This window comes from Solanum dulcamara, chromosome 6 (assembly GCF_947179165.1).
Source record: "Solanum dulcamara chromosome 6, daSolDulc1.2, whole genome shotgun sequence".
In the NCBI taxonomy this organism is placed as follows: domain Eukaryota; kingdom Viridiplantae; phylum Streptophyta; class Magnoliopsida; order Solanales; family Solanaceae; genus Solanum; species Solanum dulcamara.
In genome coordinates, this window is record NC_077242.1 from 1,310,341 (window position 1) to 1,333,166 (window position 22,826).

The 22,826-nt window shown below is 35.1% G+C and overlaps 6 protein-coding genes across 6 annotated transcripts; 3 read left to right on the top strand and 3 right to left on the bottom strand.

Annotated features, from left to right (window-relative positions):
* The first annotated feature begins 1,282 nt into the window (after positions 1-1,282).
* LOC129893244 (purple acid phosphatase 18-like) lies at positions 1,283-4,360 on the top strand. Its single transcript, XM_055968755.1, has 5 exons — positions 1,283-1,499; positions 2,635-3,303; positions 3,397-3,585; positions 3,670-3,758; positions 3,905-4,360. Exons 1-5 carry the CDS (start codon positions 1,344-1,346, stop codon positions 4,098-4,100), a joined length of 1,299 nt encoding a protein of 432 aa, XP_055824730.1. The 5' UTR covers positions 1,283-1,343; the 3' UTR covers positions 4,101-4,360.
* A 145-nt stretch (positions 4,361-4,505) lies between these two features.
* Positions 4,506-7,688, bottom strand: LOC129893258 (CRS2-associated factor 2, mitochondrial). The gene is made up of 5 exons (XM_055968767.1): positions 7,051-7,688; positions 6,157-6,284; positions 5,823-6,048; positions 5,372-5,499; positions 4,506-5,053 (listed from the first exon to the last, which is right to left on the bottom strand). Exons 1-5 carry the CDS (start codon positions 7,577-7,579, stop codon positions 4,964-4,966), a joined length of 1,101 nt encoding a protein of 366 aa, XP_055824742.1. The 5' UTR covers positions 7,580-7,688; the 3' UTR covers positions 4,506-4,963.
* Positions 7,689-8,719: 1,031 nt separating this feature from the next.
* Positions 8,720-10,146, bottom strand: LOC129892556 (uncharacterized). Its single transcript, XM_055968139.1, has one exon. It carries the CDS (start codon positions 10,144-10,146, stop codon positions 9,097-9,099), a length of 1,050 nt encoding a protein of 349 aa, XP_055824114.1. The 3' UTR covers positions 8,720-9,096.
* A 117-nt stretch (positions 10,147-10,263) lies between these two features.
* Positions 10,264-13,127, top strand: LOC129892557 (protein FATTY ACID EXPORT 5-like). Its single transcript, XM_055968140.1, has 3 exons — positions 10,264-10,710; positions 12,035-12,122; positions 12,943-13,127. The coding sequence occupies exons 1-3, from the start codon at positions 10,512-10,514 to the stop codon at positions 13,013-13,015; spliced, it is 360 nt and encodes a 119-aa protein (XP_055824115.1). The 5' UTR covers positions 10,264-10,511; the 3' UTR covers positions 13,016-13,127.
* A 1,536-nt stretch (positions 13,128-14,663) lies between these two features.
* On the top strand, positions 14,664-15,203 carry LOC129891787 (taxoid 14-beta-hydroxylase-like). Its single transcript, XM_055967271.1, has one exon. The coding sequence runs from the start codon at positions 14,664-14,666 to the stop codon at positions 15,201-15,203; it is 540 nt and encodes a 179-aa protein (XP_055823246.1).
* Positions 15,204-15,520: 317 nt separating this feature from the next.
* Positions 15,521-21,905, bottom strand: LOC129892128 (uncharacterized). Its single transcript, XM_055967680.1, has 7 exons — positions 21,422-21,905; positions 19,636-19,776; positions 19,181-19,549; positions 18,078-18,323; positions 17,092-17,184; positions 16,635-16,835; positions 15,521-16,004 (listed from the first exon to the last, which is right to left on the bottom strand). The coding sequence occupies exons 1-7, from the start codon at positions 21,737-21,739 to the stop codon at positions 15,789-15,791; spliced, it is 1,584 nt and encodes a 527-aa protein (XP_055823655.1). The 5' UTR covers positions 21,740-21,905; the 3' UTR covers positions 15,521-15,788.
* Between the last annotated feature and the right edge of the window lie 921 nt (positions 21,906-22,826).

Sequence of the window (22,826 nt, forward strand, 5' to 3'; positions counted from 1 at the left end):
AATTTGACTTATTAGATCATTACCCATATTAAATGCACCCCACACCTTTTCAACACAGAAATAACTTTTCTTATCCAATTATGCATCAAACTCTTGATATTAAGATTAAAGCAATTGAGTTGTTTCTTGAATTTGACTTATTAGACTATCATTAAAAAAAATATTCTTGATAAAAAGTAGATAGTTCTTCTTTCTTATTTTTTTTTTAATTTAATGTTTATTTATAATATTTAATATTGTTTCAAGTGAGATAAAAATCATAAAATTCACTTTTCAAAATTTTTAAGTCCATAAAATTTTTGGAGCCTAAAACAATTTTACTAGTCTTATCTTTGAGCCACCTCTGAAAAAAATAAAGAAGTACCAAATTGAACAAAGGTTATCTTTTCCGTGCAATTGATTTGACTATATGCAGGACAAATCCACTGAACTAAATTTTGTTCCTGCAGCAATACTTATTTTTTTAAAATTTTTGTATGACAGTGTTTGATCCTATATCAACAACATCATATGTACTCTCCAAAATAATATGCAAAACCTACATAAATATATTATATTAAAAAAATATTTATTATTAATATTAATAATAATTTTTTTTCCACTCGAACATTTGTAATATATTTATATTATAATTTAATTATATATTACAGAGAACAATTTATAAATCATATATAATATAAATTTATTAATGAATAACACATTTATAATACGTTATGTCAATTTCTTATCAAACAAATATAATATATTTTAAAATATTTATATCTATATTACAAGCATAATTCACTTTTAATATACATTACAAATTTATTATAATAATATTATGTATTATTATAAATAATAATAAATAAAAAATAAAAAATATTATTAAAATAAATAATTATTTATTAAAAAATACATATAAAAAGTGCGAAAGGAAAAAGAAAAAGGTGGGGAGAATGGGAATTGTAGGTGTGAAGCAAAGAAAAACGCGCGCTAATTGGGGAAAAAGGAACCAAAAAAAAGGAATGAGTATAGTCTTTTTACTCCCTCCATCCTATTTTAGTTATTATAATTTTTTTTAAAGTCAAAATTATATCAATTTTGATTAAAATTTTAAGATTTTTTTTTTATCATGTTGATATAAAAAGAATTATAATTTATAATACTTTTTGTATAGTTTTTAAATATTTTTAACTCTAATTTTTTATTTTATAATATTAAATTAAATAATATAATTTAATTTTAAAAATTAATCGAATCAACTTTCCAAAAACGCGTGATAACTAAAATGGGAGCAAGCAGTACTGCAGTAGTTACGAATTTTTCAATAGCAGGCTTACATACAGAATCCATGAACAGCAATAATGAAGATAATACTACTACTGTTTCTCTCTTTGACGGCCATTTTGTTCATCTGCGCAACAGTCCGAGCTGGTGAAGAAGTAGATTATGTCCGACCTCCGCCACGTAAAGCCTTTCGTTTGCCCTGGGATCCAAAACCTTCCTCCCAACCTCAGCAGGTAATGAGCCGGATCTACAATTTTAAGTCACTCGTTGCTTCGTGGAGAAAGCCAGTAAATGTATAGTTAAGGGATTAAAATCGGTAACTGTATAGTTAAGAGATCAAAATTTGATAAGTTTTTAAATTGTTAAAAGACTAAATCCAGTAATTGTATAGACTATTTATGACATTTTCTCTGATACTAATAATAGCCAATCAAATTACTGAAAGCAATGATTTTAAAATGTATAGACAGGAGCAAAAAAGTGTAATTTTTATTTTTGAATATTTAAGTGTTAATTTTAAAATATTGAGTTCGATTTAATTTAATTTAGTTTTGAATATAGTCAAATTTACTCTCTGTGTCACATAAATTACGAGGGATCAGGGAATAGTAGTAGTTTTTATGAGAAGGAGTGCAGACCAGCTGCAACATGTATTTCGTTTCATATTATTTGATGTTCATTTCAAGTTGTTAAGATTTGGGTCCGAATTATATCCGGATACTGTTGTTTGAGTGTAGGAGTTTCACTTCCTCTTTGTTACAATATGATATGAAATTAAGGGTGCTTAATTTTCTTCTTTTTCATCTGTTAAGGCTTGTATATATTCAATGCTTTGCTATAATTTGGTTATTCCACTCCTTGTTTTGTGTTAAGCCCTAAGAAGTTACCAATTTTGATGGTGTCTGTGTTTTCATACTTCATAGGAAGTAGTAGTTTTGATTTTCTTTGTGTTGCTTAGCATGATATCAATGTGCAGTGTAATTTAATTAGCATTAATAAACCTCATACACTCCAAAGCTCTTTTCTTTTTGTTTGTTCAAGCTGGTGTTAGGCCCTGTTTAGGAGGATGTAAAATGTTTCATGTTAGTGAAATGCTATAATAACAAAGGTGGGGGATCGGATGGGTTGGCATGAAGAACTAAAATTTCTTGGATTTGTTTCAATTCAACTGACTTCTCTTTCCCTCTTTAGTTTCTTGATTCAGAGCTCAAACCAAACTTTTGCAACTTATCAAGCATAAAAAAGGAAACATTTTATGTCATACCAAATTGGTTTACTGTAATCTCTTCCTCAAGTCACGTGTTTGCTATTTTGGTGAATGAGTGGAGCTTGTATAGTTAATCATGTGCATTAATACTGTCATTGCAGGTTCACATCTCATTAGCTGGAGACAAACACATAAGGGTATCATGGACCACAACTGATAAATCTTCTCCTTCAATTGTTGAATATGGAACATCCTCTGGAAAATACAGTGGTAAAGCTCAAGGAGAAAGTACCAAGTACAGTTACCTGTTATATCGTTCCGGGATGATACACCATACTGTGATTGGACCATTGCAAGACAACACAGTGTATTTCTACAGATGTGGTGGAGAAGATCCGGAGTTCCAGTTCAAAACTCCACCATCTAAGTTTCCAGTTGCTTTTGCCGTGGCAGGAGATTTAGGCCAAACTGGATGGACGAAGTCAACTTTAGACCATATAGACCAATGTAAATATGATGTTCACTTGCTCCCTGGTGACCTTTCTTATGCTGATTATATTCAACGTAGGTGGGACACATTTGGTCAACTGGTTCAGCCGTTGGCTAGTGCAAGGCCATGGATGGTGACTCAAGGGAATCATGAAAAAGAAAACATACCATTCGTTGTGGATGAATTTATATCTTACAACTCCAGATGGAAGATGCCATTTGAAGAGAGTGGATCTACTTCAAATCTATACTATTCATTTGATGTTGCTGGGGTTCATACAATCATGCTTGGTTCATATACCGACTATGATGAGTACTCTGATCAATATAGATGGCTAAAGGTTAGCTAAGTTCTCATTGACATGCTTTATTGAAAAGCTTAGCAACCTGTCGTTTTGCTAATATAAATGCATTTACTGGAAATTCCATTGTAGGCTGATCTTCTAAAGGTTGATCGTAAAAAGACTCCTTGGTTGGTTGTGTTATTCCATGTGCCATGGTATAATAGTAATGAAGCCCATCAATGTGAAGCTGATGACATGATGACATCTATGGAGCCTCTGTTGTATGCAGCCGGTGCAGATATAGTCTTTGCTGGCCATGTTCATGCTTATGAGCGCACGGTATGCCTGACTTGCTAATTTGCTTGTTATTCTTGATTATTTTATAATTGTAGATGGTGCAATTCATTTTTACTTTTTCAACAGAAACGAGTTTATAATGGTAAACCTGATCCTTGTGGTGCTGTGCACATAACCATTGGTGATGGAGGAAACAAAGAAGGTTTAGCACGCAAGTAAGTATTACTTGTAGTAGTTTTTCTCGCAATGCTGAGCACAGGATCCTTAAAATGGCAATGGAAGCAAGAACTAGTTTAGATCATTAAGTGAAGTGGAAGTTATTATGACAGTAAACTTACATGTCGTGGCAAATTATTGACAGGTACAAGCTACCCCAACCAGAATGGTCTGTTTTCCGTGAAGCAAGCTTTGGCCATGGTGAACTTGCGATAATTAATTCAACTCATGCCTCTTGGAGTTGGCATAGAAATGATGATGATGAACCAGTGAGGTCTGATCAGGTTTCAATTACCTCGTTGATCGGTTCAGGATGCAGCAGCATTGGAGTCGTGAACTAAGTAAAATCCTCGTGGATCGTTGAAGCTCTCTTTGTAACAGAAACCAATTACTTGTTCTTATTATAAAGTTGATTTAGGAGATATATTTATTAATTAAAGAAAGGACCATTAATTCCTTAGTTTTAGTCTCTAAATGAAATGTACCTAGTAAAATCTCTTTCTTTATAATATTATTACTTATTACTTGCCTTCAATTATGATTGTATTTGACTACCAATATGAGTTCTGTTACTTGTGAATTAATAGCCATTATCCTTGTGTGAATTATACATCAACAAATGTTTATTGCACTAAGCCATATGAAGGTGACAAAGATAGCCAAACTACATACATCAATGTTTTCACATTTGTTATATTTAAACATCATTCAATGATAAAGAAGCACTTGAAGATGATTGCACAGACCAAACAGAAAAAGGAACATTGGATAATCGATAAAGAGGTAATGTCGGTTGTTGCTCAGACTGAATGTCAAAAACACAGGAAAGAATAGTTTCACTCAACATTGTTTCTTTTACTAAATTGCTCTATAGAAAACATCTATAATTCAGAAGCTTTAGTGTGAACATCACATGCAACACGAGTAGCAGTCTATCAACTACAGGATTTCAGAAACTAGTTCACCTACTGAGAGAGCACTGGTATTGCATTAATAGCAACCACTAGTCCCTGCTTGCATTTCTTTGGAATCCGTGAGTAAGGTGTAACCTGAGCTGCCATTGAACATAATGGTCAGTTCTTCTATAACAAGTTCAAGCAACATTCAAGAAGCCTAGGTAGTTTCATTTGCCAAATGATGTGAATGCCTTGCTCTGAGATGAAAGATCGAAATTTCAGAACACATTTGTGAGCTTAAGTTCCATTCAGGAGCCGGAGTTCTGTTCATCTTTTTTGCCTCTCCAGAGAATAATCTGCTCATCTTTGAACAAGATAGGAACACATGGTACCAGATCCTGAAATTAATAAAGAGCGAAAACTTTCAATCATTGCGCATTTAATAAAAAGGGAGTGGGGACAAATAATATATGAAATTTACTCCCCTGCCCTTGGAGGTGCAACTTAGACTGTTACTATTTCTCGAGTTAGTATACCACAAAGAGAGGACAAACCAGCAAAAAAGGTTTCAGAGAATGGGGGAGAATCTGTATCCCAGTTCAGTTGTTATTTGATTTATTGTCATAACATAATATAATGTCGAGGTAACCAGACAATTCCTGAGGTAAGAAGCTTCATTTTTAGTTGAAAGGTGATGCAAGATATATGAGTCATACCCGTAATTTAACACCGATTCTTTTGCAGTCACTTGTTCCCACGTGGATACAATCTAATCTAACAACTTCTTCTGTTTCAAAAGCCGCTCTGACTTTGTTCACCACATTCACATACACCCCATTTCTGCCTAGAGGAGTAACATGTAACAATCAGCTATGGAAGAAAATCTTTTAACTTGTTACTAATAATAAAGAGGAGAAATTAGGAAGTTCAAGAAGGGCAGCCTTGGAGTAACTGGTACAGTTGCTGCCATGTGACCAGGAGGTCACGGGTTCAAGCCTTGGAAACAGTCTCTGGCAGAAATGCAAGGTAAGTCTGCGTACAATAGACCCTTGTGGTCAGGCCCTTCCCCGGACCCCGCGCATAGCGGGAGCTTTAGTGCACCGGGCTGCCCTTTTTTTTTTTAAATTAGGAAGTTCAACTTGGACTCACAAAACACAAGTTACTCACTGAGTTTCGTTAAAGGAGGAGCATTGAGCCCTTTATTCCTCATTGCCTTCGTTTCTTCAAAAGTCAGGCCATCAGCAACATTCTTCACAAGCTTTGGATATATTGGAGCCAAAGGCTTCCACAGCATCACAGGAACAGTAGGTCTACTTTTGGGATCATAATTTCGACCACGATATAAGAGTAAGATATTAATATGGCGATACATAACTCTTCCACCTGATTTGTCCTACAATGATACTGTGCTTTGCATCAGTAGCAGAAGTGTTCATTTGTAAAATGTTAAAGAAATCAACATCCAAAAATATGTGCCAGCACTGGCAGTCAGATCACAAACCTCGAGATGGGAGCATACGTTATCCATGTCAAGAGTTGGCACCCCCAAGCACTTAATCCTTATAGCTTCAGCCCTCTTCCAATAGTTATGGATATCTTCCAGCATATTGTGAGTCACTCCACCCCGCCCTAACACACAATAATGCTATGATAATCATAAAAACGTATGGATCAAATCGAATTAAATGCAGTGATCATTATACCAAGATGTAAACGAGGATGTAAATTTATATCTACAGATAAAAATATCAATCATCCGTGAACAGAAGCCATATGTGCAAGATTTCTACTTAGCTCAACTAGCCTCAAACCTAAACTAGAAAGCATTCTTTGTTCTTTGATTTTCAGAGATTCATCATAATAATTTGACTGTATTTTGTTGGCCGTCAACTTCCTTTCCTGTTTATCTCGGCTAAGGTGGAGTTCATATATACAAGAATATATCATAACTTCTTGGGTAAGTATACAATAACAACCTATATTTCAGAATGCAAACACAAATAACTCTGTATTACGTAGCAAAGATAAATCGACAATCACATAATTTATCATTATACGATCAAACCTCTCTGTAACAGTCACTTGCTATAACATCCGATTTTTTATGCTATAAGTTACCTCTCTATAACAAATTTCTACTGATAACAACAACTAACAACCATCATTATCACGTTACACTCGTTGTAAAATTATCCCTCTATAGCTACTCATTGGAAAAGGTAGGAGGCTTGTTGAAATTCAATTAATCAACTTCGCCTAAATCCAAACAAGTTTTGCAGCTAAATGAGCCTTCTCATATTCATTCTGCTCTAATTTTTGTCCATCTTCCATACATTGCGTGGGTACTATATTAGTTGTTACTTAAAACAAGTTAAAGGGGTCTTTTAGAAATTACCCAAATTCATTTGACGAGAGCAATCGTTGTGACGATACTTCTCCACCAGCTCCGCCGTTTCCTCCTCTGAGAGCGGTTCTCCGAGGATCCGCCGCCGTTCCTCAGCCACTTTCTCCAAATCCACCGGCTGTAAACGCGGAGCTGAAGTCCCGGTCCATTTTCTATCAAGACGTCCCGGTCCAAACGGAGAAAACCGCGGTGGTTCACGGAAACCAATTGGCTCAACCGCTGGGTTGGTCTCAGAGTAAGAGTAGCGAAAATCAAAGGGTAAATCGGAATTGACAGTAAAGTTGTGGGCCTTTTCACAACCTTCATTAGATGCAGTCTTTTCAAGCTTTTCTGTTATATTTTTCTTGGGTTTATGGGGTTTTAAGGTGGAGGAAAATGGTGGGTCGAAGATATCTTCTAGCTCAGGTTGAGAATGGAATAGAGAAGGGGAAAAATTGAAGAATGATAAAGAGGGAGTTTTGGAATAGAGGGTACCATTTGCTTGAGTGGTTAAACGACGCCATGGAAATAGCTTCATCATTCCAAGCTCTCTACTACTGTGTGTTCGAAGCTATGTGAAGAAGAAAACTTGACGAAAGGTATCGCAGCAAAAATATAAATTATAAAAATTTACCTAAAATAAAATAAATACAAATTACCATTTCTCTTTATTCTTTTTTACCTGTCATTGGTGTAAATGAAATTCTCCGTATTCCTATCCGATGCACAAAACATGGCTCCGGAAAGGGCCACATCTAAATCTAAATGGTGTGATTTAGACAACTTATCTTAATGCAAATATTAGTGACTATTTTCACGATTTGTAGTTTCAAACCCCTTAGTCTTTGGACAAATGTTTAAAAATATTTCTTTGGCTGAAGTTTATTACGCATTACTAAGGTTTAAGGCTTACTTCTTTAAATACTTTTCCTTTTCTATGTTGTGGTATTGGTAGTGTTAGATTTGTCTATGATGTTGCAATACATAATACACATCCTAGATATTACATTTTGCCCCATGATCATCTCAAGGATGTGTAATTTACCTTAATTCAATGAACACTGAGACTTGTCCATCGTCATCAAAGGTTGCACAAAATTTTGGGCTTAGGCCAACATGATTTAGACTTACATCTTTATATACCAACATCTCTAGAGTGTTTTGTCGATATAAGAATTGTTTAGGGTGTTACATGCACCCCCGATGATGCCCAGATACGCTGTATTATCATCTCAAATATCTGAAGTTTGTCTGTACATGAATGAACACTTGAGATTTGTCTAACCATTACCCAAGGTTTGCATGCAAAGTTTGGCTCTGATATTGTATACAAATACCAGCACATTAGTAATGTTATCTGCTCTGAATAATCTAGGCCTCCATCGCCTTTAAAACGCGTTGCTAGAGTCTAAAATTTGTGAACGTATAATCTGCCAAGAGTGTTACACTAGGACTGAAACTTCTAACATCTTCCTAAGGGAAATGTGTTATGACACAGATTTTGCATAAGGGGAAGTTTGAAATCAAGTTCTCTTTTTCTTTTGTGATATTATCTTTTAATTTGAAGAGTTCTAGCTCATGCTTATGGATTTCCCATTTTTTTAACTTGTTTGTTCTTTTCTTGCAATGCTTGTTCTCTAAATTACAACCACACTAATAAAGAGTCTTCCTTTAAGACAGTTGAGATTATTAGCTGCTTCAAAAGCAACAAAATTCTTAGAATAAACTGATACAAAATACAACTCAAATTTAACAATCCCAATACCAAGTACTGGTAGCAGGTACCCGTGAAACTAATCATGCTACGCACAAGCTACTTGTACCCATGAAAGTAATCATGCTACGGACAAGCAACTTCGGACATGTAGTCCTACAAAGTAGGGTATGAGGAGGGTAGAGTGTCTCTACCTCAGAGGTAGAAAGGTAATTCCCATAGACCCTCGGCTTAAGAAAAAACAAATCCAAAGAAGTTTCGAACAAAAAATAAGCTTGGGTAATCTCATTTTCATCTAATGATCCAAACAAAGCTAAGTGAATTTAAGAACACTCATTTAAATTTTAGTCACAATTGGAGAATCTTTGCCTCAATCCCTCATCTTTGCATCTCCTCTGATCTACAACCATGGACTCAAACACATCCAACAGATGATCCAATCCTTCACAATCTTTTTCTCCAACAGCTTTCAAAGCATATACAATACTCTCAATGGTGGACAAATATCCAGCTCTAGGTTGACGCCTCACTTCGCTATACAAACTTAGCTTCTCTACATCCAACCTCAAATGTGGCAACATCTTCAACCAAGGATTCTCATTATACATTCTTTTTGCTTTTGCCCATGTCCCATCAAGTACAATCAAATTTTTCACTTCAAAATCTATCTCCTCAGTGCCAATAGAATTTTCACTTGGGAATAACAGCACTGACCCTGGAGGAACTGAAACTTCAAACTCCTTCAATTCTTGAAATTCACTGCTCCCATCCAATAACTTCCTCTGTAACTTTTTTACTAAAAACCCTTTTCGTGTATCATCAATAGCTGCTCTCGAGGCTAATAAATGACAGCCCCGTGCACTAAAGTGGGAGCACAAGAGCTTACTCAAATCTTGATTCTGAGAAGGACAAACTGCACCATACTTCTCTATAGTAAAAGAAACAGCAGAATTACTATCAAAGTTAGAGTCTTTAATGTTTCTGCTACTATTTTCATCCAAATTTCGAGAACCCATTTCAAGATTTGAGTTGAGCAAACGAATGACAAATTCAGCTTCATAATTAACATCAGAAACTGAAATTATACTCAGGTTTTGCAGGCCAATAAAAGCAATTCTTGTGGAATTTAGAGGGTGATTTTTCTCTAGACTGTGTTGAAGAATTGTGACAGCCACAGAGTTTTCAAGACATGGGGTTTTCAGTCGAGTGCAGAGACACAAACGGGTGGGTTTAGAGCATGATGGGCACATGGGTCTCTTTGAATGACCCGATTCAGTCACCATTTCTAGGGTTTGAGGCAATTTTTGAACTTGAACAGGTAGAGGGTTCTGTCGGGCAAAGAAATGGTTACCTCCAGAAAATGAAACGACCCGATTCTTGAAATACATTAGCATGGAGGAAAAATCCGGGTCTGGTCGAAAAGGAGATGGAGCAGGAGTGACCCGACCCGGGAAGTTACAGAAGAAAAAGAAGAAGATGAGGGAAAACAGATGTGGAGCGTGGTGCACACAAGCACCTTGGTGGGTTGGGGTTGGGGTAGGGGGGTCATAAGGTGTTACATTGACTATATTACCCTCCATTACTTCATCTTCTCAGTACATTCAAGAACAAATCTTGAGGTCAAGTTCGACAAGCAAGACAAAAATGGAACCAGTTTTATATATGCCATTGAATCCACGAGCAATTCCAAAGTTTGAAACTTTTGATATCTGAATCTTGGCTATATTTGCAAAAAAATCAAATCTTGGTGTAGATAAAGATGCATGATTTCTGCTTTACGATCCCTTATGGGTTAATTCTGGTTTGTGGTGGTGTCATGGGATATGCCAGCAAAGGAAGCACAGCTTCACTTGCTGGAGGTGTTGGTACTGGATTTGCTTTGATCGTAGCTGGTTACTTGAGCCTGCAAGCATTCCACAAACGCAAAAATTCTTACTTTGCCTTGATTCTTGAAACTGGTATTACCCTTTTCATGTCCATAGATAAAATTGCATTTCATATTGGTCAATCTTGGGTATTTTCTATTATATTGTGCTGATATAGTATTGAATCACAGTTCTTGATAGTGAATAACCTCTCATTTATGCTTATTGTTCTTCAGACCTATAAAGTCTGCCTACACTCTAGCCTCGGCAGACCTCATTTGTGTGATTACACTGAATATGGTTGTTGTTGTTGTTGTTCATCAGATCTGAAGACTAGTTCTAATTTAGTATTACTTCTCTAAAAGAATAAAATATCTTCTTGGATTTTTGTCCTTCAAAGAAATTGACTGTCGAGACTGAACATAAATGAGATGCAACCCTGGTGTCTTTCTTCTTGTGTGTTTGTCTCTTGTTTTACAGTAATAATAATGACTCTTTTGTTTGCACCTTAATATGAACTGTTTTTTCTTATTTGGATACTATTATTAGAAGGTATTAGGTTTCCTTAGAATTCATTGACCTTCTATGTATCTGCTTGTTTGTTCCCCAGATGTTAAGTTGTAGGTTGGAGCAGATCGTTAATATTTATGTTGCGCAGACTCTTCAAAAATATCAACAGGTGCATGTCAGATTCTTCAAAAGTAGTACATTTTTGGAGAATCCGACACAGGTGCGGCATCAAAATTGAAGAATCCGTGCAACTTAGGTTAATATTGGTTAAAATTTGGGGGAGGAGTAGCTATTAACAAAAGAGAAGTTCAAAAATATCACGTTATATGATGAACTAAACAAGACCAAAAGAAAGATATATGCTAATGCACGTTTCCTCTCAGCATCTCCTTTAACATTTTTTTTTTTCAATCTCCTTTAACAATGATCGGAAGTATGTATTGTGCAAAGCCACAGAGTGTCACACCACCCTTCGAATGAATACTCTGTTAATCTTGGTCTCTATCAGTTAGTTGTGTCAAGTGCAATCTTAATGTTCAGAATACAACTTTCCAGTGAACACTAACTCACAGGTAACCGTCGATACATCAAGTTTGAAGCTTTTCAGGGAGTACATTTAAGACTATAATAAGCTACTTTGACCTTGAATCTAGCTTTTTCCTAATGATCAGAACTCTGTAGTTTTCCTACTTGGTGTGATGCTTATCTGCTTCTTCTTCAAAGTTCGATGAAATAGAAATGCAGACAAGGAGAGAAAATGTTAAGTTTATGTTTGTCTGATGGCAGCATGATTTCCTTCTGAATCAAAAAGAAATCAAAATTTCATCTTTTTGTTTCTGTTAATGAATTTGCTTTATTTGTTATAAACGTGTGGGTATCTCCACTCACTTTATCTGGTTCCGAACAGCTTGTGCAGCCACGTTAACATGGGTTATGGGACAGCGGTACATGCAAACTTCAAAAATAATGCCGGCTGGCGTTGTTGCTGGTATCAGGTAACTGCAAATGAAAAGCATTCCATACTGGTTTTAGAATCAACTTGCTTCTTGTTGCTGTATTTTGTCTATCTTTTTAAGAATACTAGGTTTGTGAGGTATGAAAAATTTAATCAAGGCATAGCACAACAATATACCCAGTATGATTCCACAAGTGGGGTCCGGAGAGGGTAAAGTGTACACAGATCTTATCCCTACCTTGTATGAAATCAAGGCATATCACATAGAATAATATATGAAGATGCTCTATGTTGGTCGTAATTTCTGTAGTACTATATCGGTAGCAAACTAAATGTTTGGCTCTTTTATGCTACTATGCTAGTTATCTTATATTCATCTTGTTGTGTCAACATGTACTTCTGTTATATTATATATCTTTTAAGCTATGTTGCTTGGAGTCGCCAAAATGCTGGCGCACCTGTGTCGGATCCTCGAAAAAATGCACTACTTTTTGAGGATCCAACACACACCCGCGGGTATATTTATGAAAAGTTCAAGCAACATAGGCTTTAAGTAACATGAACAAGACCTGCAGTTACAATGTGTCCCTTTTTATTCTTTTTGGTAAATTATGCAAAAGTCGTAACCGTGGAATTCGAGTCAGCTTGCGCACCTTGACTATCGAAAAGTCTTTGTATCTGTTTTTTTAATCATAATATCAGGGTCAGCTTACGGGCATCTCGACTATCAAATAGTCTTTGTATATTTTCTTATAACCGTGGTGTCCGGATCAGCTTGCACAACTTGACTATCAAAGAGTCTTTGTATCTCTCATCTGAGGTTGATAGTATATTTATTTTGTTCTCTTTCTTTTCTGCAGTGCACTCATGACTGGATTTTATCTGTACAAAATTGCCACAAGAGGAAACCATTTTCCACCCAAGACTGAGTAATACTATATGATTGTTTATTTGGGGTTCCAATTTCACTGTATGCATACAGCTGAAAATGTACTCTTATTTTATACTAAATTTTATAGAATTCATGGAGCAACTTTTATTTTGATGTTTACTTATCACAAGTAACCATTTACAACTTTTCATCAAGCATCTGGTGCTTTTTGGGGGTTTCCACAAATTCGATGTTCGATAATTACATTGGAGCTCAACTAATATGGGTGCAAAAAGTCTATTAAAGGAGAAAATGCTTATATTTGGCGCTGTTACTTGCTTATATTATTCCCCAATCACTATACAAGCAGTATTACTTCAAAGGTTATAAATATTTCTTTGGGAAATGTTAATGAAAACCAGAAGATACAATAATCCAGCAATGTGACTTAGTAAAGATTCCATCACAGCTTTCATCATTTTATTGAATTGGATGTTTAAAAACGGAAAAGAAAAATAACATATTTAATGTAGGAGTCCAATGAAGATGGTATATATATAGTTTTATTCTTACATTGTAAAGATAAAAATATTATTTCTGATGGACAAATCAATCACTGAATCGTCATTCGGCAACTTTGCTCCAATGAACTTTATTATTAAAAGAGGAGCCAAGATTTTCAATTATGACTTCTAAATTGCAATTCTTTTTATTTAATGAATTTTGAATAAATTATTTATACGTACTAAATAATTTTTAAATATAAATATATGATTTAAGTCAGTATAATTTAAAAAGCGTTGGGGGTATTTGAATTTTTTACGTGTCATCTACATTTATATTGACAGTATCACTGCTATCGACGTGTCATGTAAACACTAGTACAACCTTCAAACTTTTTTAGGACTCCATTTTCTTTTTGTCTTTTCTTTCAATCTTTCTCAGTTTGTTTTACTGTACATTGCTTTCGGTGAGCATTTGATTTTTGCCCAAAAGACACTAGATAACTCTTACGATATCTGCTATGTTCCATCAACAACAAGAAGTATAAGGTACTTTTGTTTGTTAAGAAAAGAGATAATAATAATAATAATAAGTTAATTTTGACCACAAACAAATAATGAAAAAAAATCACCTAATATTTCATTTTTGCTAGAATTTGAACCTGAAATCTCATGAGTCATGTTTATTGTTCCCATATGTTGTGGTTGTTTCTCCTTCTTTGCTTTTTCACTTCACTTGGATATTGTCAGCTGGAGCTTGAGTTTGATTCATGTTTGTCTTCTCTGCTTGGTTTGAAAACTGTGAAGAACTAAGAAATTCCACAGGGTTTTGGTTGAGGTGGGAAAAGAGTTCACTTTTTAATGCTAAGCTCTCGTTTGGTCATAAATTTTGAAGTTAAAACTTGAAATTTGAAAATCTAAGTTTGAAAAATTTGAAGTTTTGTGAGAGGAAGTGAAATTTCTCCCAAAAACTGGACAATATGTCAGTATTAAATAAATTTTCAAAATCTAATCCAAAATTTATGGTCAAACGCTAGCTTAGTGTGTCTTGGATAAGCTCAGTAATGGGGCCTTTGCTAAATGAAATGTTTTCTTATTTCTTGATTCCTGTTCTGATGCAGATTTACTAATGATCTAGCTAATTAGTTTAAAATTGATAAGTTTACCTCTCGAACCTCCACAAGGTAGGGCCCTTTGTACCTCAATCATGAACGTTATCGTAACTATTTCCCTATTTCTCCTCCCGGTATTCCTCCTCCTTGTTCGGAGGATAAGATCATCGAAGAGGGTTCCCCCAGGATCCCTTGGATTGCCAATCATCGGTCAAAGCCTTGGCATGCTAAGGGCAATGAGAGCCAACAAAGCAGAGAAATGGCTTGAAGAAAGAGTACAAAAATATGGTCCTATATCAAAGCTAAGCCTCTTTGGCAAACCCACTGTGTTTATTTATGGACAGGCTGCTAACAAGTTTGTATTTACAAGTGATGGCTCTGTCCTCACTAACCAGCAGCCACAATCACTCAAGATGATTCTGGGTGATCGTTGCCTTTTGAAACTCAATGGTGAAGATCATAAACGGGTTAGAGATGCCCTGGTATTGTTCTTGAAGCCAGATAGTATGAAGCGTTATGTTGGAAAGATGGAAGAAGAAGTCAGAATTCACCTTGAGACTTACTGGAAAGACGAGCAAATAATTACAACTAATCTTGCATACAATCTTAGAAATTTACAACTAACCTCTGCATAATGTCATTGGAGCTCGAAGAGACCAAATGGTTCAATATTTCCAGCAGATGATCAAAGGGATGTGGTCAATCCCTATAAACTTGCCCTTTACGCGCTTCAACTGTAGCCTCAGGCAAGCAAAGATGTCCAGAAGATGCTGAAACAACTTCTAACTTTTGTGTTGATTCTTGGGTAATTATTCAAAATTTTGAGGTTAGCATTGGAACAACTTTACCATGGAAAGTTGATTGTAGATTTCTAAAGTTTTGAAGGCAGAAAAAATAACTAATATTCACTTAGAATACCAACTCTTTTCCATATATACAAGTTCTTTTGGATTCATTTATCCCAAGCTCGTTAAGTATAAATCTAAATTAAAATGTGGAACTTGTCAAGCTAGCATTCTGTCCTGTGCAACATTGATCAGGATGCACACTAAGACCAAATTTTGTACAAACTCTTAGATGAGCAATATATATGTATATGGTCATCAGCAACCACGTACATACAAGGAAATCCTACTACAAGTCTACAACCTGAGAACTGATGAGTGAATAACTATATGCTGCTAACCTCTGAGATTACAAGGAAGATGGGAAAACCGTTGTCAACAATGTTGTGGTCTGTAATACTTCGGAGGCATAGATGGGCATCCTTCATTCATATGGGGGTACACATCCATACTATTGTATCCAGGTAATTCCATCCGGTACTTTCCTCGAATTTGACAGAAAGGAAGGTTCACATTATCATCTGCATTGCACCACTTCGGCAACCGGCTTGAATTGTTCTCAAAAAACTTGAGAGAGTAAGCATCTTTAATCTGCACTCACAGCAATAAATACGATACTTTTCGAACTATAGAAGTTGAATCCAACATGAGACTTTCCATGAGTTTTTCCATGAGATGAACCACCAGGCCTCAGGGTCAAACAGAAAACAAGTAATGCAAGACTTGTAGTTTTCTTGCTTTCCCAATGATAAAACAATGATGCAATAGTTTCACAAACATGAACAATTTTAAGATAGAGGATTGGATAACTTTCCAAGAATTGAAATACTTCTGGTTTTAAATTGGTCACTAACTTTTACATTTTTTAGCATTAGGATACTGAAAGGTATGCAAGAGTACAGTAAAAGAGTTCTCTAATTTAGGGAAGTGGAGCAAGGATTGACAAAAAACAAACAATTACGTACAACATTTTATTTGGAGCTTAACAGAATTGGAGCAAGGATTGACGAAAACATATATTTAGTAGGGATGTGAAGAATAATGGGAAAAACGAGCGAAAGATACGTCACAACAGATACAGACATGTTCCCCAAAAAAAAGGCTGTCCCACAGAAAAACAAAAAAAGAGAAAGAAAAGCAGTTTCAGATTCATACAAGTACATACCATGTAAATGCCCTGGAAACCAACTGAAAAGTGGAAAATAAAGAACACAAACTCACCGTGAATTCCGTAACCTGAATTGAGCTTGCAAGTTCACCAAATAATCCTGCTTCCTTGTACATTTCAAGAATAAAAGCTACACATGATGTTGACTTTCCATCGCTATAAACCCAATCATCCTGCTCTGGAATAGCCAATAACTTGGCAAAAGAGGATTTACGCTTTTCAACTTCAACAAGTATATCGGGAAGAGTAAGGTTCTGCATGGAACAATATGGATTAGCATGTAGTACTATATACCAGTTACCAGTTTTGCTTGAGATATATGAGAGTTAACAAAGCAGAGTATATTTTCAGTGCAATAATGGTTTTATGTCATCAACCTCTGCAAATCAGTATTCTGATCTTCTTTAACTTAGTTACTCAATCAGTTGCTTTAATTAATAGAGTTTTGTCCACTGTTTTTATCTCAACAAACAGAGGCATCTCATGAATGTGATCATACAAAAACATAACCTGAGTTCCGAGTCGCTTGTTCAAGGCTTCATTCCACATGTTAGCAGCATATGCAGGCTGAAGTTGGTTCCAAACAGTCATGACAGAAGCAACCTGCACCACACATCACTAAAACATCGGCAACAATTACATAAAATAACAGGTTAATATTTAATTAGCAGGAATCTTTTTCTTGTATTTTTAAATACATACGAATAGGAGAGCGACAACTGGCTGAATCTAAGTGGAGCATGTACCAAGGCCACTCTGGCACTTTCAATTTGCAGGAATATAGTAACAGCTATTCAACATACAAAAACCAAGTGCCACATGACCCACTTTATCTATAAATGCCTGTCATTTCTACTTGCTTAATGCAATTATTGTCTCTTCCCATCCCTGACCGTTCATCCTCCTAAATTTCAGATTCCAATTGTCTTTCTGATATCACATAGAGTAATTTCAAGCTCATCCATGACTCTATGGTGTTTCAAGGTTCTTACACCAGAACAAAACCATTTCATCTCTCAAGAGGACACAAGATAATAACCGATCATCTATTCACTGCTTAAGCATCACATGCATGCTTTTTGGAGTTCTATGGAACACTTGACTCATAATAGAATGTTATAGCAGTGAATTTGAGCTCCACGAGAAGAAATTGATGAAAAAATCAAGTTAAAATTCAAAAGGATATACCCTTATGGAAATCTTGGTACCATTCAATACATGAAACCTGTGTGTGAAATGCATGTTTTTACCCACATTCACTTCATGTGCCAACAATATTATTTCACTAGCTAAGCAACTAAATACGCTGAGGTCTATGTTACCCTCTCTTAGTAATTATTTAGTTTATTTGTGAAGACATAATTCAGCAAAGAATAGCTGACTATAGTCGCAAACCAGAGGAATCAGGAAGTAGAGGACATATGAAAGCAAGCAGCTTCAAATAATGCTGTAAGCACAAAATTGGCTAGACTGTAATATGAAATAATATGCATTACCAGATTAGCATCCAAGGGTGAGGGGTAATTTCCATCAATTGTGTCTATCCAGCTAAATATTAAGTTGTGGAAACCATAAGGCATGCCTGCCATGCTTTTTGCATATTCCCAAGCAGCAGTTTCATTAAACTTGGCACGGAGGTCAGGGTGCAAAGGGAGCAACGCGATATGTGGATTGGAATCATCTTTTGTCAGCTCAAAATCCCACCACTCTTCCCAAGGCAATAAAGCAATAACATCTTCTCCCTGAAAGGAAATGTGAAGAATAAAACTGGTGCAAATATAGTATAGAGATTACGTTATTAAATATATGGTCATTCATGCTTAAAGCTTTTCTTATATCTTCAAACTTCCCCAAGGTGCCTCAGCTGAGTCAAATGCCCAGAACTACAGCACGCATACCTCCCTCTCAATTGTTCACGCCTTGGATATTGTATTGTGTCTACTGGATGCCCACAAATTGCTATCTGGTTAGTTGTGCTTAAAGTTTGTGCAAATGTTGAATAAGGATCATACCTTTTAATATGATACTCATACAACATGATATTTGAAGTCAACATTATAATAATCATATCCTTAAAAAAAATATTGTAATAATCATACTAACATTGTAATAACCATATCCTATAAAAACAATATTGTAATAATCATACTAATATCTATAGTTGTATAAGCCACAAAAAGTGTTACTTGAGGCTTGCCAGACCACAATTTCAGACTTTATATATTTTTTTCCTTCAGTTTGCTGATTTGAATATCACTCTAATACTTTAATTAATTGTTCCAACGTGTATCACTTTTATCTCTTGTTTTTTTATTCATTTGGGATAGAGCCCTTTATTCCTAAATGATTGATTTGCTATCAATGCTCCTTATTACTTTGTTAAAAATCCAGAATTCCCTAAACATAAGTCTTGAAGTTTTTAAGAAACATGAACGAGAAAGTATGAAAAGAGATGAGCTAATATTCTCTATCTCCATTCTCCTTCTAATCTTCAATTTCTTTATTGCGTAGCAGACATTGCCCTTACTCCCCAATATAACAAAGAGTAAACACCAAATAATAACATAAGGTGTAAAAACAAAATAGTGTAGAACACTACCTTATCATTCTCATTTCCAGATTCGCCAACCCATAGTTTTCCTTCGGAGTCTCTCAAGCAAACAGCAGAATGGCCAACATAAGCTCCTGATACCCATTTCTCTAAAGTCTCAAAACCACCCCAGCGACCTCTAATTTTTGATATTGCAAGAAAATCTCCAGAATGTATGTCATCAGTATTAGTAAGATTGGTAACCCATGGCTGCGGGCGTTTTTCAAATGAAGAACCCATATGTTTCTTGAGAAAACCAATATTTGAGTTCTCACCCCATCCAGTGTTCGTGAACAACGGAAGAACATCCCATAGTGCTGAAAGGGTTCCTAACATTCCTGCTTGCATTAGGAAAATTGAGATACCTTTATGTTTGACCTGTTTCAATTTTATTCCATTAGTATCATGAATTATGCTTAAATTAGTGCCCTTCTAGCTTCATTTAAGAAATGATTGGGACTCACGTATTCTAACTCAGCCCGAGACTCCCACTCTTTGATTTCAAGAGTATGTTCACGAGACAATACATAGTAGTCCCATGTTACACGAAATGGGGTTGCAAAGACGTAAAGGTCCATACATGTCCAACTGTGTGCATTGCTCACCTGCAAACTATTTTAATTTGAGTACCAATATTGATATATGGAGTAGTTAAAGAATCTCACAGATAAAGCATTGACATTAAAATGGGAACTCTTCCCATCCAAGCATTGAAAAAAAAGGCACAAGAAATATATCAATAATCTATCCCATATATTATGCCGAGAACAAATAATCATTACTAATAATGCATACAGATTTGGCCTTCCAAAATGTTTCAATTCTCAACAAACACCATAACATTGGTATTTCCAACATAGCTGAGCTACAGTTTCAACTAATAAAGCCAACATATACTCAATGCAAAGACTGGGGTTCCGTAAAAGGATACCTCTCATCCAGGCGTGTGGAGAAGTTTCAGTGAATAACATTAGTCAGATACAACTCAACTTTTAGAGCTTCACATGAAGAGGAGTAGAGCAATGACTCAAGATTAGGTTACTTCAACCCATTTTTCCCACATCAATCTGGCAACCAAATCAAGAGATATCTAATAGCAAAGGATATTCAGGACCAGTTGTGAATCACCTATCAATATTCCTCGTAAATATACTCAAAAAGAAATAATGCTAAACACAATCAATGAATCAATCAACTACGCTCAATCCCAGCTAATTGTGTTCAGCCATATGAATCCTCTATATCCATTGACCATTCCGTTCCATTTGAGCCCATTTAATTCGAATACAACTACATAATTTGTATTTCAAGGCAAATTATGGATTCTTTTCTCTAAAGCAATAGGATCTTATATTTATACAAGTCTCAAACCAGACTAAGAAAACAACTGTTTAAACACCATACTTAAGTGTAACACTGATAACTAATCCTCAGAAAAAATACTAAACGCAACCCTAAGGGGTTGGCCTGGTGGCAATTGACTTGAGCCTTGGGATTTGCTCCCTTTCAAGGTCTCAAGTTCGAAACCCACTGGGTGCAAACAATTTCTGAGGGCCATCGGACTGGGTAAAACCTGAATTAACCGTGGTGCACTTGCGGGAAAATCCTTGCCGAGGGCCTTTGCACCCCCGGGATTAGTCGGGGCTCTAAGAGACTCGGACACCCGGTGCAAATCAAAAAAAATAAAGGCAGATCTCCAGTACTATTTACGAGTTCACGTGAAGCCAATAGCTTTTAATTGAGTCCTGTATATGTAATAAGAAATCCACTAAATATCAATAAATGTTTGACCGTGAACCTAGTTATTATTGTATATTAACTTGAGGTTGCTAGCGAACTCATAAAATTCAAATCTTCAATCCGCCTTAGTTCCCAAACTCCCCAATAAAGAACCATATTGACTTATAAGCTATAACTACCCAGAAGTTATTCTTTGGTATAAAGTTGCACTCAATCAATAGAGACATGAATAAGAACTTCTATCTAAGAAAAACAACGAAAGATACAGCAAAACAATATGAAGTTTTCAAAAATAGCTATTGCAAGTAGTTACTTGAATAGAAAATCTTAGTAGCACTGTTGATTAACTAGCTAACTTTCAGCTTGTTAGTGACGGTTCGATTCCCACCTTGTAATCACCTTCCCCATTTCCCCCTGCCCCCAATTCCTTTTTTTTCTTTTTACTTGAATAGACCAACACCCACGTGGAAAAAAAAAAAAACTAAAATAGCAAAATAGATTTGGGGAAACCTTAATATGAAGGGTTCCTCCACCAAATTGACTATTAGATTTGTTATGAAGCTCCAACCAAGCAATATTCTTGTAAAAGCAAGCACCTTTCCACTCCAGTGTGTTATTCCCTTCAATTGAAGCAACCCCAACAAAAGTGGGCATGATATCCACTGCACTATAAAGGGAGTTTAGTATAGGCCAAGAGACTTGTCTTGGTAATAATGGCAAAATATCTTTTGGATGAAATGGTGTTTTAAACCCATGAATCTGCCATGACAAAAGCTGAAAAAGGAACAAGAAAGTGATAAAGCTGTGATTTTTCGAGATTATAGCCATGGTTGTCTTCTATGGAAGCTTTGTTTGTTCAATAGATGTCTATTTCAAGAAAATTGGACTCCACAGCTCATAGAAAATGGATTTTCCACCATTTATCTGAATTTAGCTTACGTGAAGATCTTTCCAGTTTTATTTATTTCGACTTTCTGACGAGAAAATGACAAAAATGGTCGTTTGAGCACATTGAATAGTTCTAATTTATAAGTCAATCAGAAGTTAATATTTTTGGGAGTTTCACCATGTTTTTCATTATGAATTTTTTTTTAAAAAAATATATATATTTACAAAAGTGAAAAATGATATTCCAAAATAGGAATTTTGTTTTCTATTAACGTAAATTGATATCAAGTTGAACTCTAGAATCTTATAGCCACATATGTTTTTCGAAATTTCAACTCAAAAAAAAATAAAAAATTATGGCCAAACACAGCCTAGTTGGATATTTTATACTTTTTCCGTTTTTATTTATTTGTCTGATTTGAATTTAGTACTCCATCCGTCCCATTTTAGTTATCGTGATAAAGTTTTGCACAATTCTTAAAAAATATTAATTAAAAGAGTTATTTGACTAATATACCTCTTATTAATTTTTTGATCTTTATCTATTTTTGTGTCTCTTAATACAAGAATAATTCTCTGTTGATTGCTTAAATTGACAACTATTTTTAATATACATAACAACTAATTTGGGACGGAGGGAGTATGGAGTTTGAGAAAGTAATAAAAAAATTTGAACCTTGTGGCCAAATCAAAGATATATAAAATATATTAAAATATCTTTTAATCTTATATACTTAAATATATCACGTGAAAATATAGAACTAAAAGGTTATAAGTGAAGTAAAGACCAAAGAGTCATTCCTTTTAAATGGGATAATAAAAAATGTAAAATAGATAAATTAAAATACAGAGAGTAATTTATATACCTTAGATTTATTAGAAATAAAGATTTTATCATAAAAACTAACACTAAAAGGATATGAAAATCAATCATCCTAAAATATACAACACAAAAAACTACACTAACGCTAAAAGGATATGAAAACTAGCAGATATTACAGATGAAAAAGTTGCACTAAACTTTAGA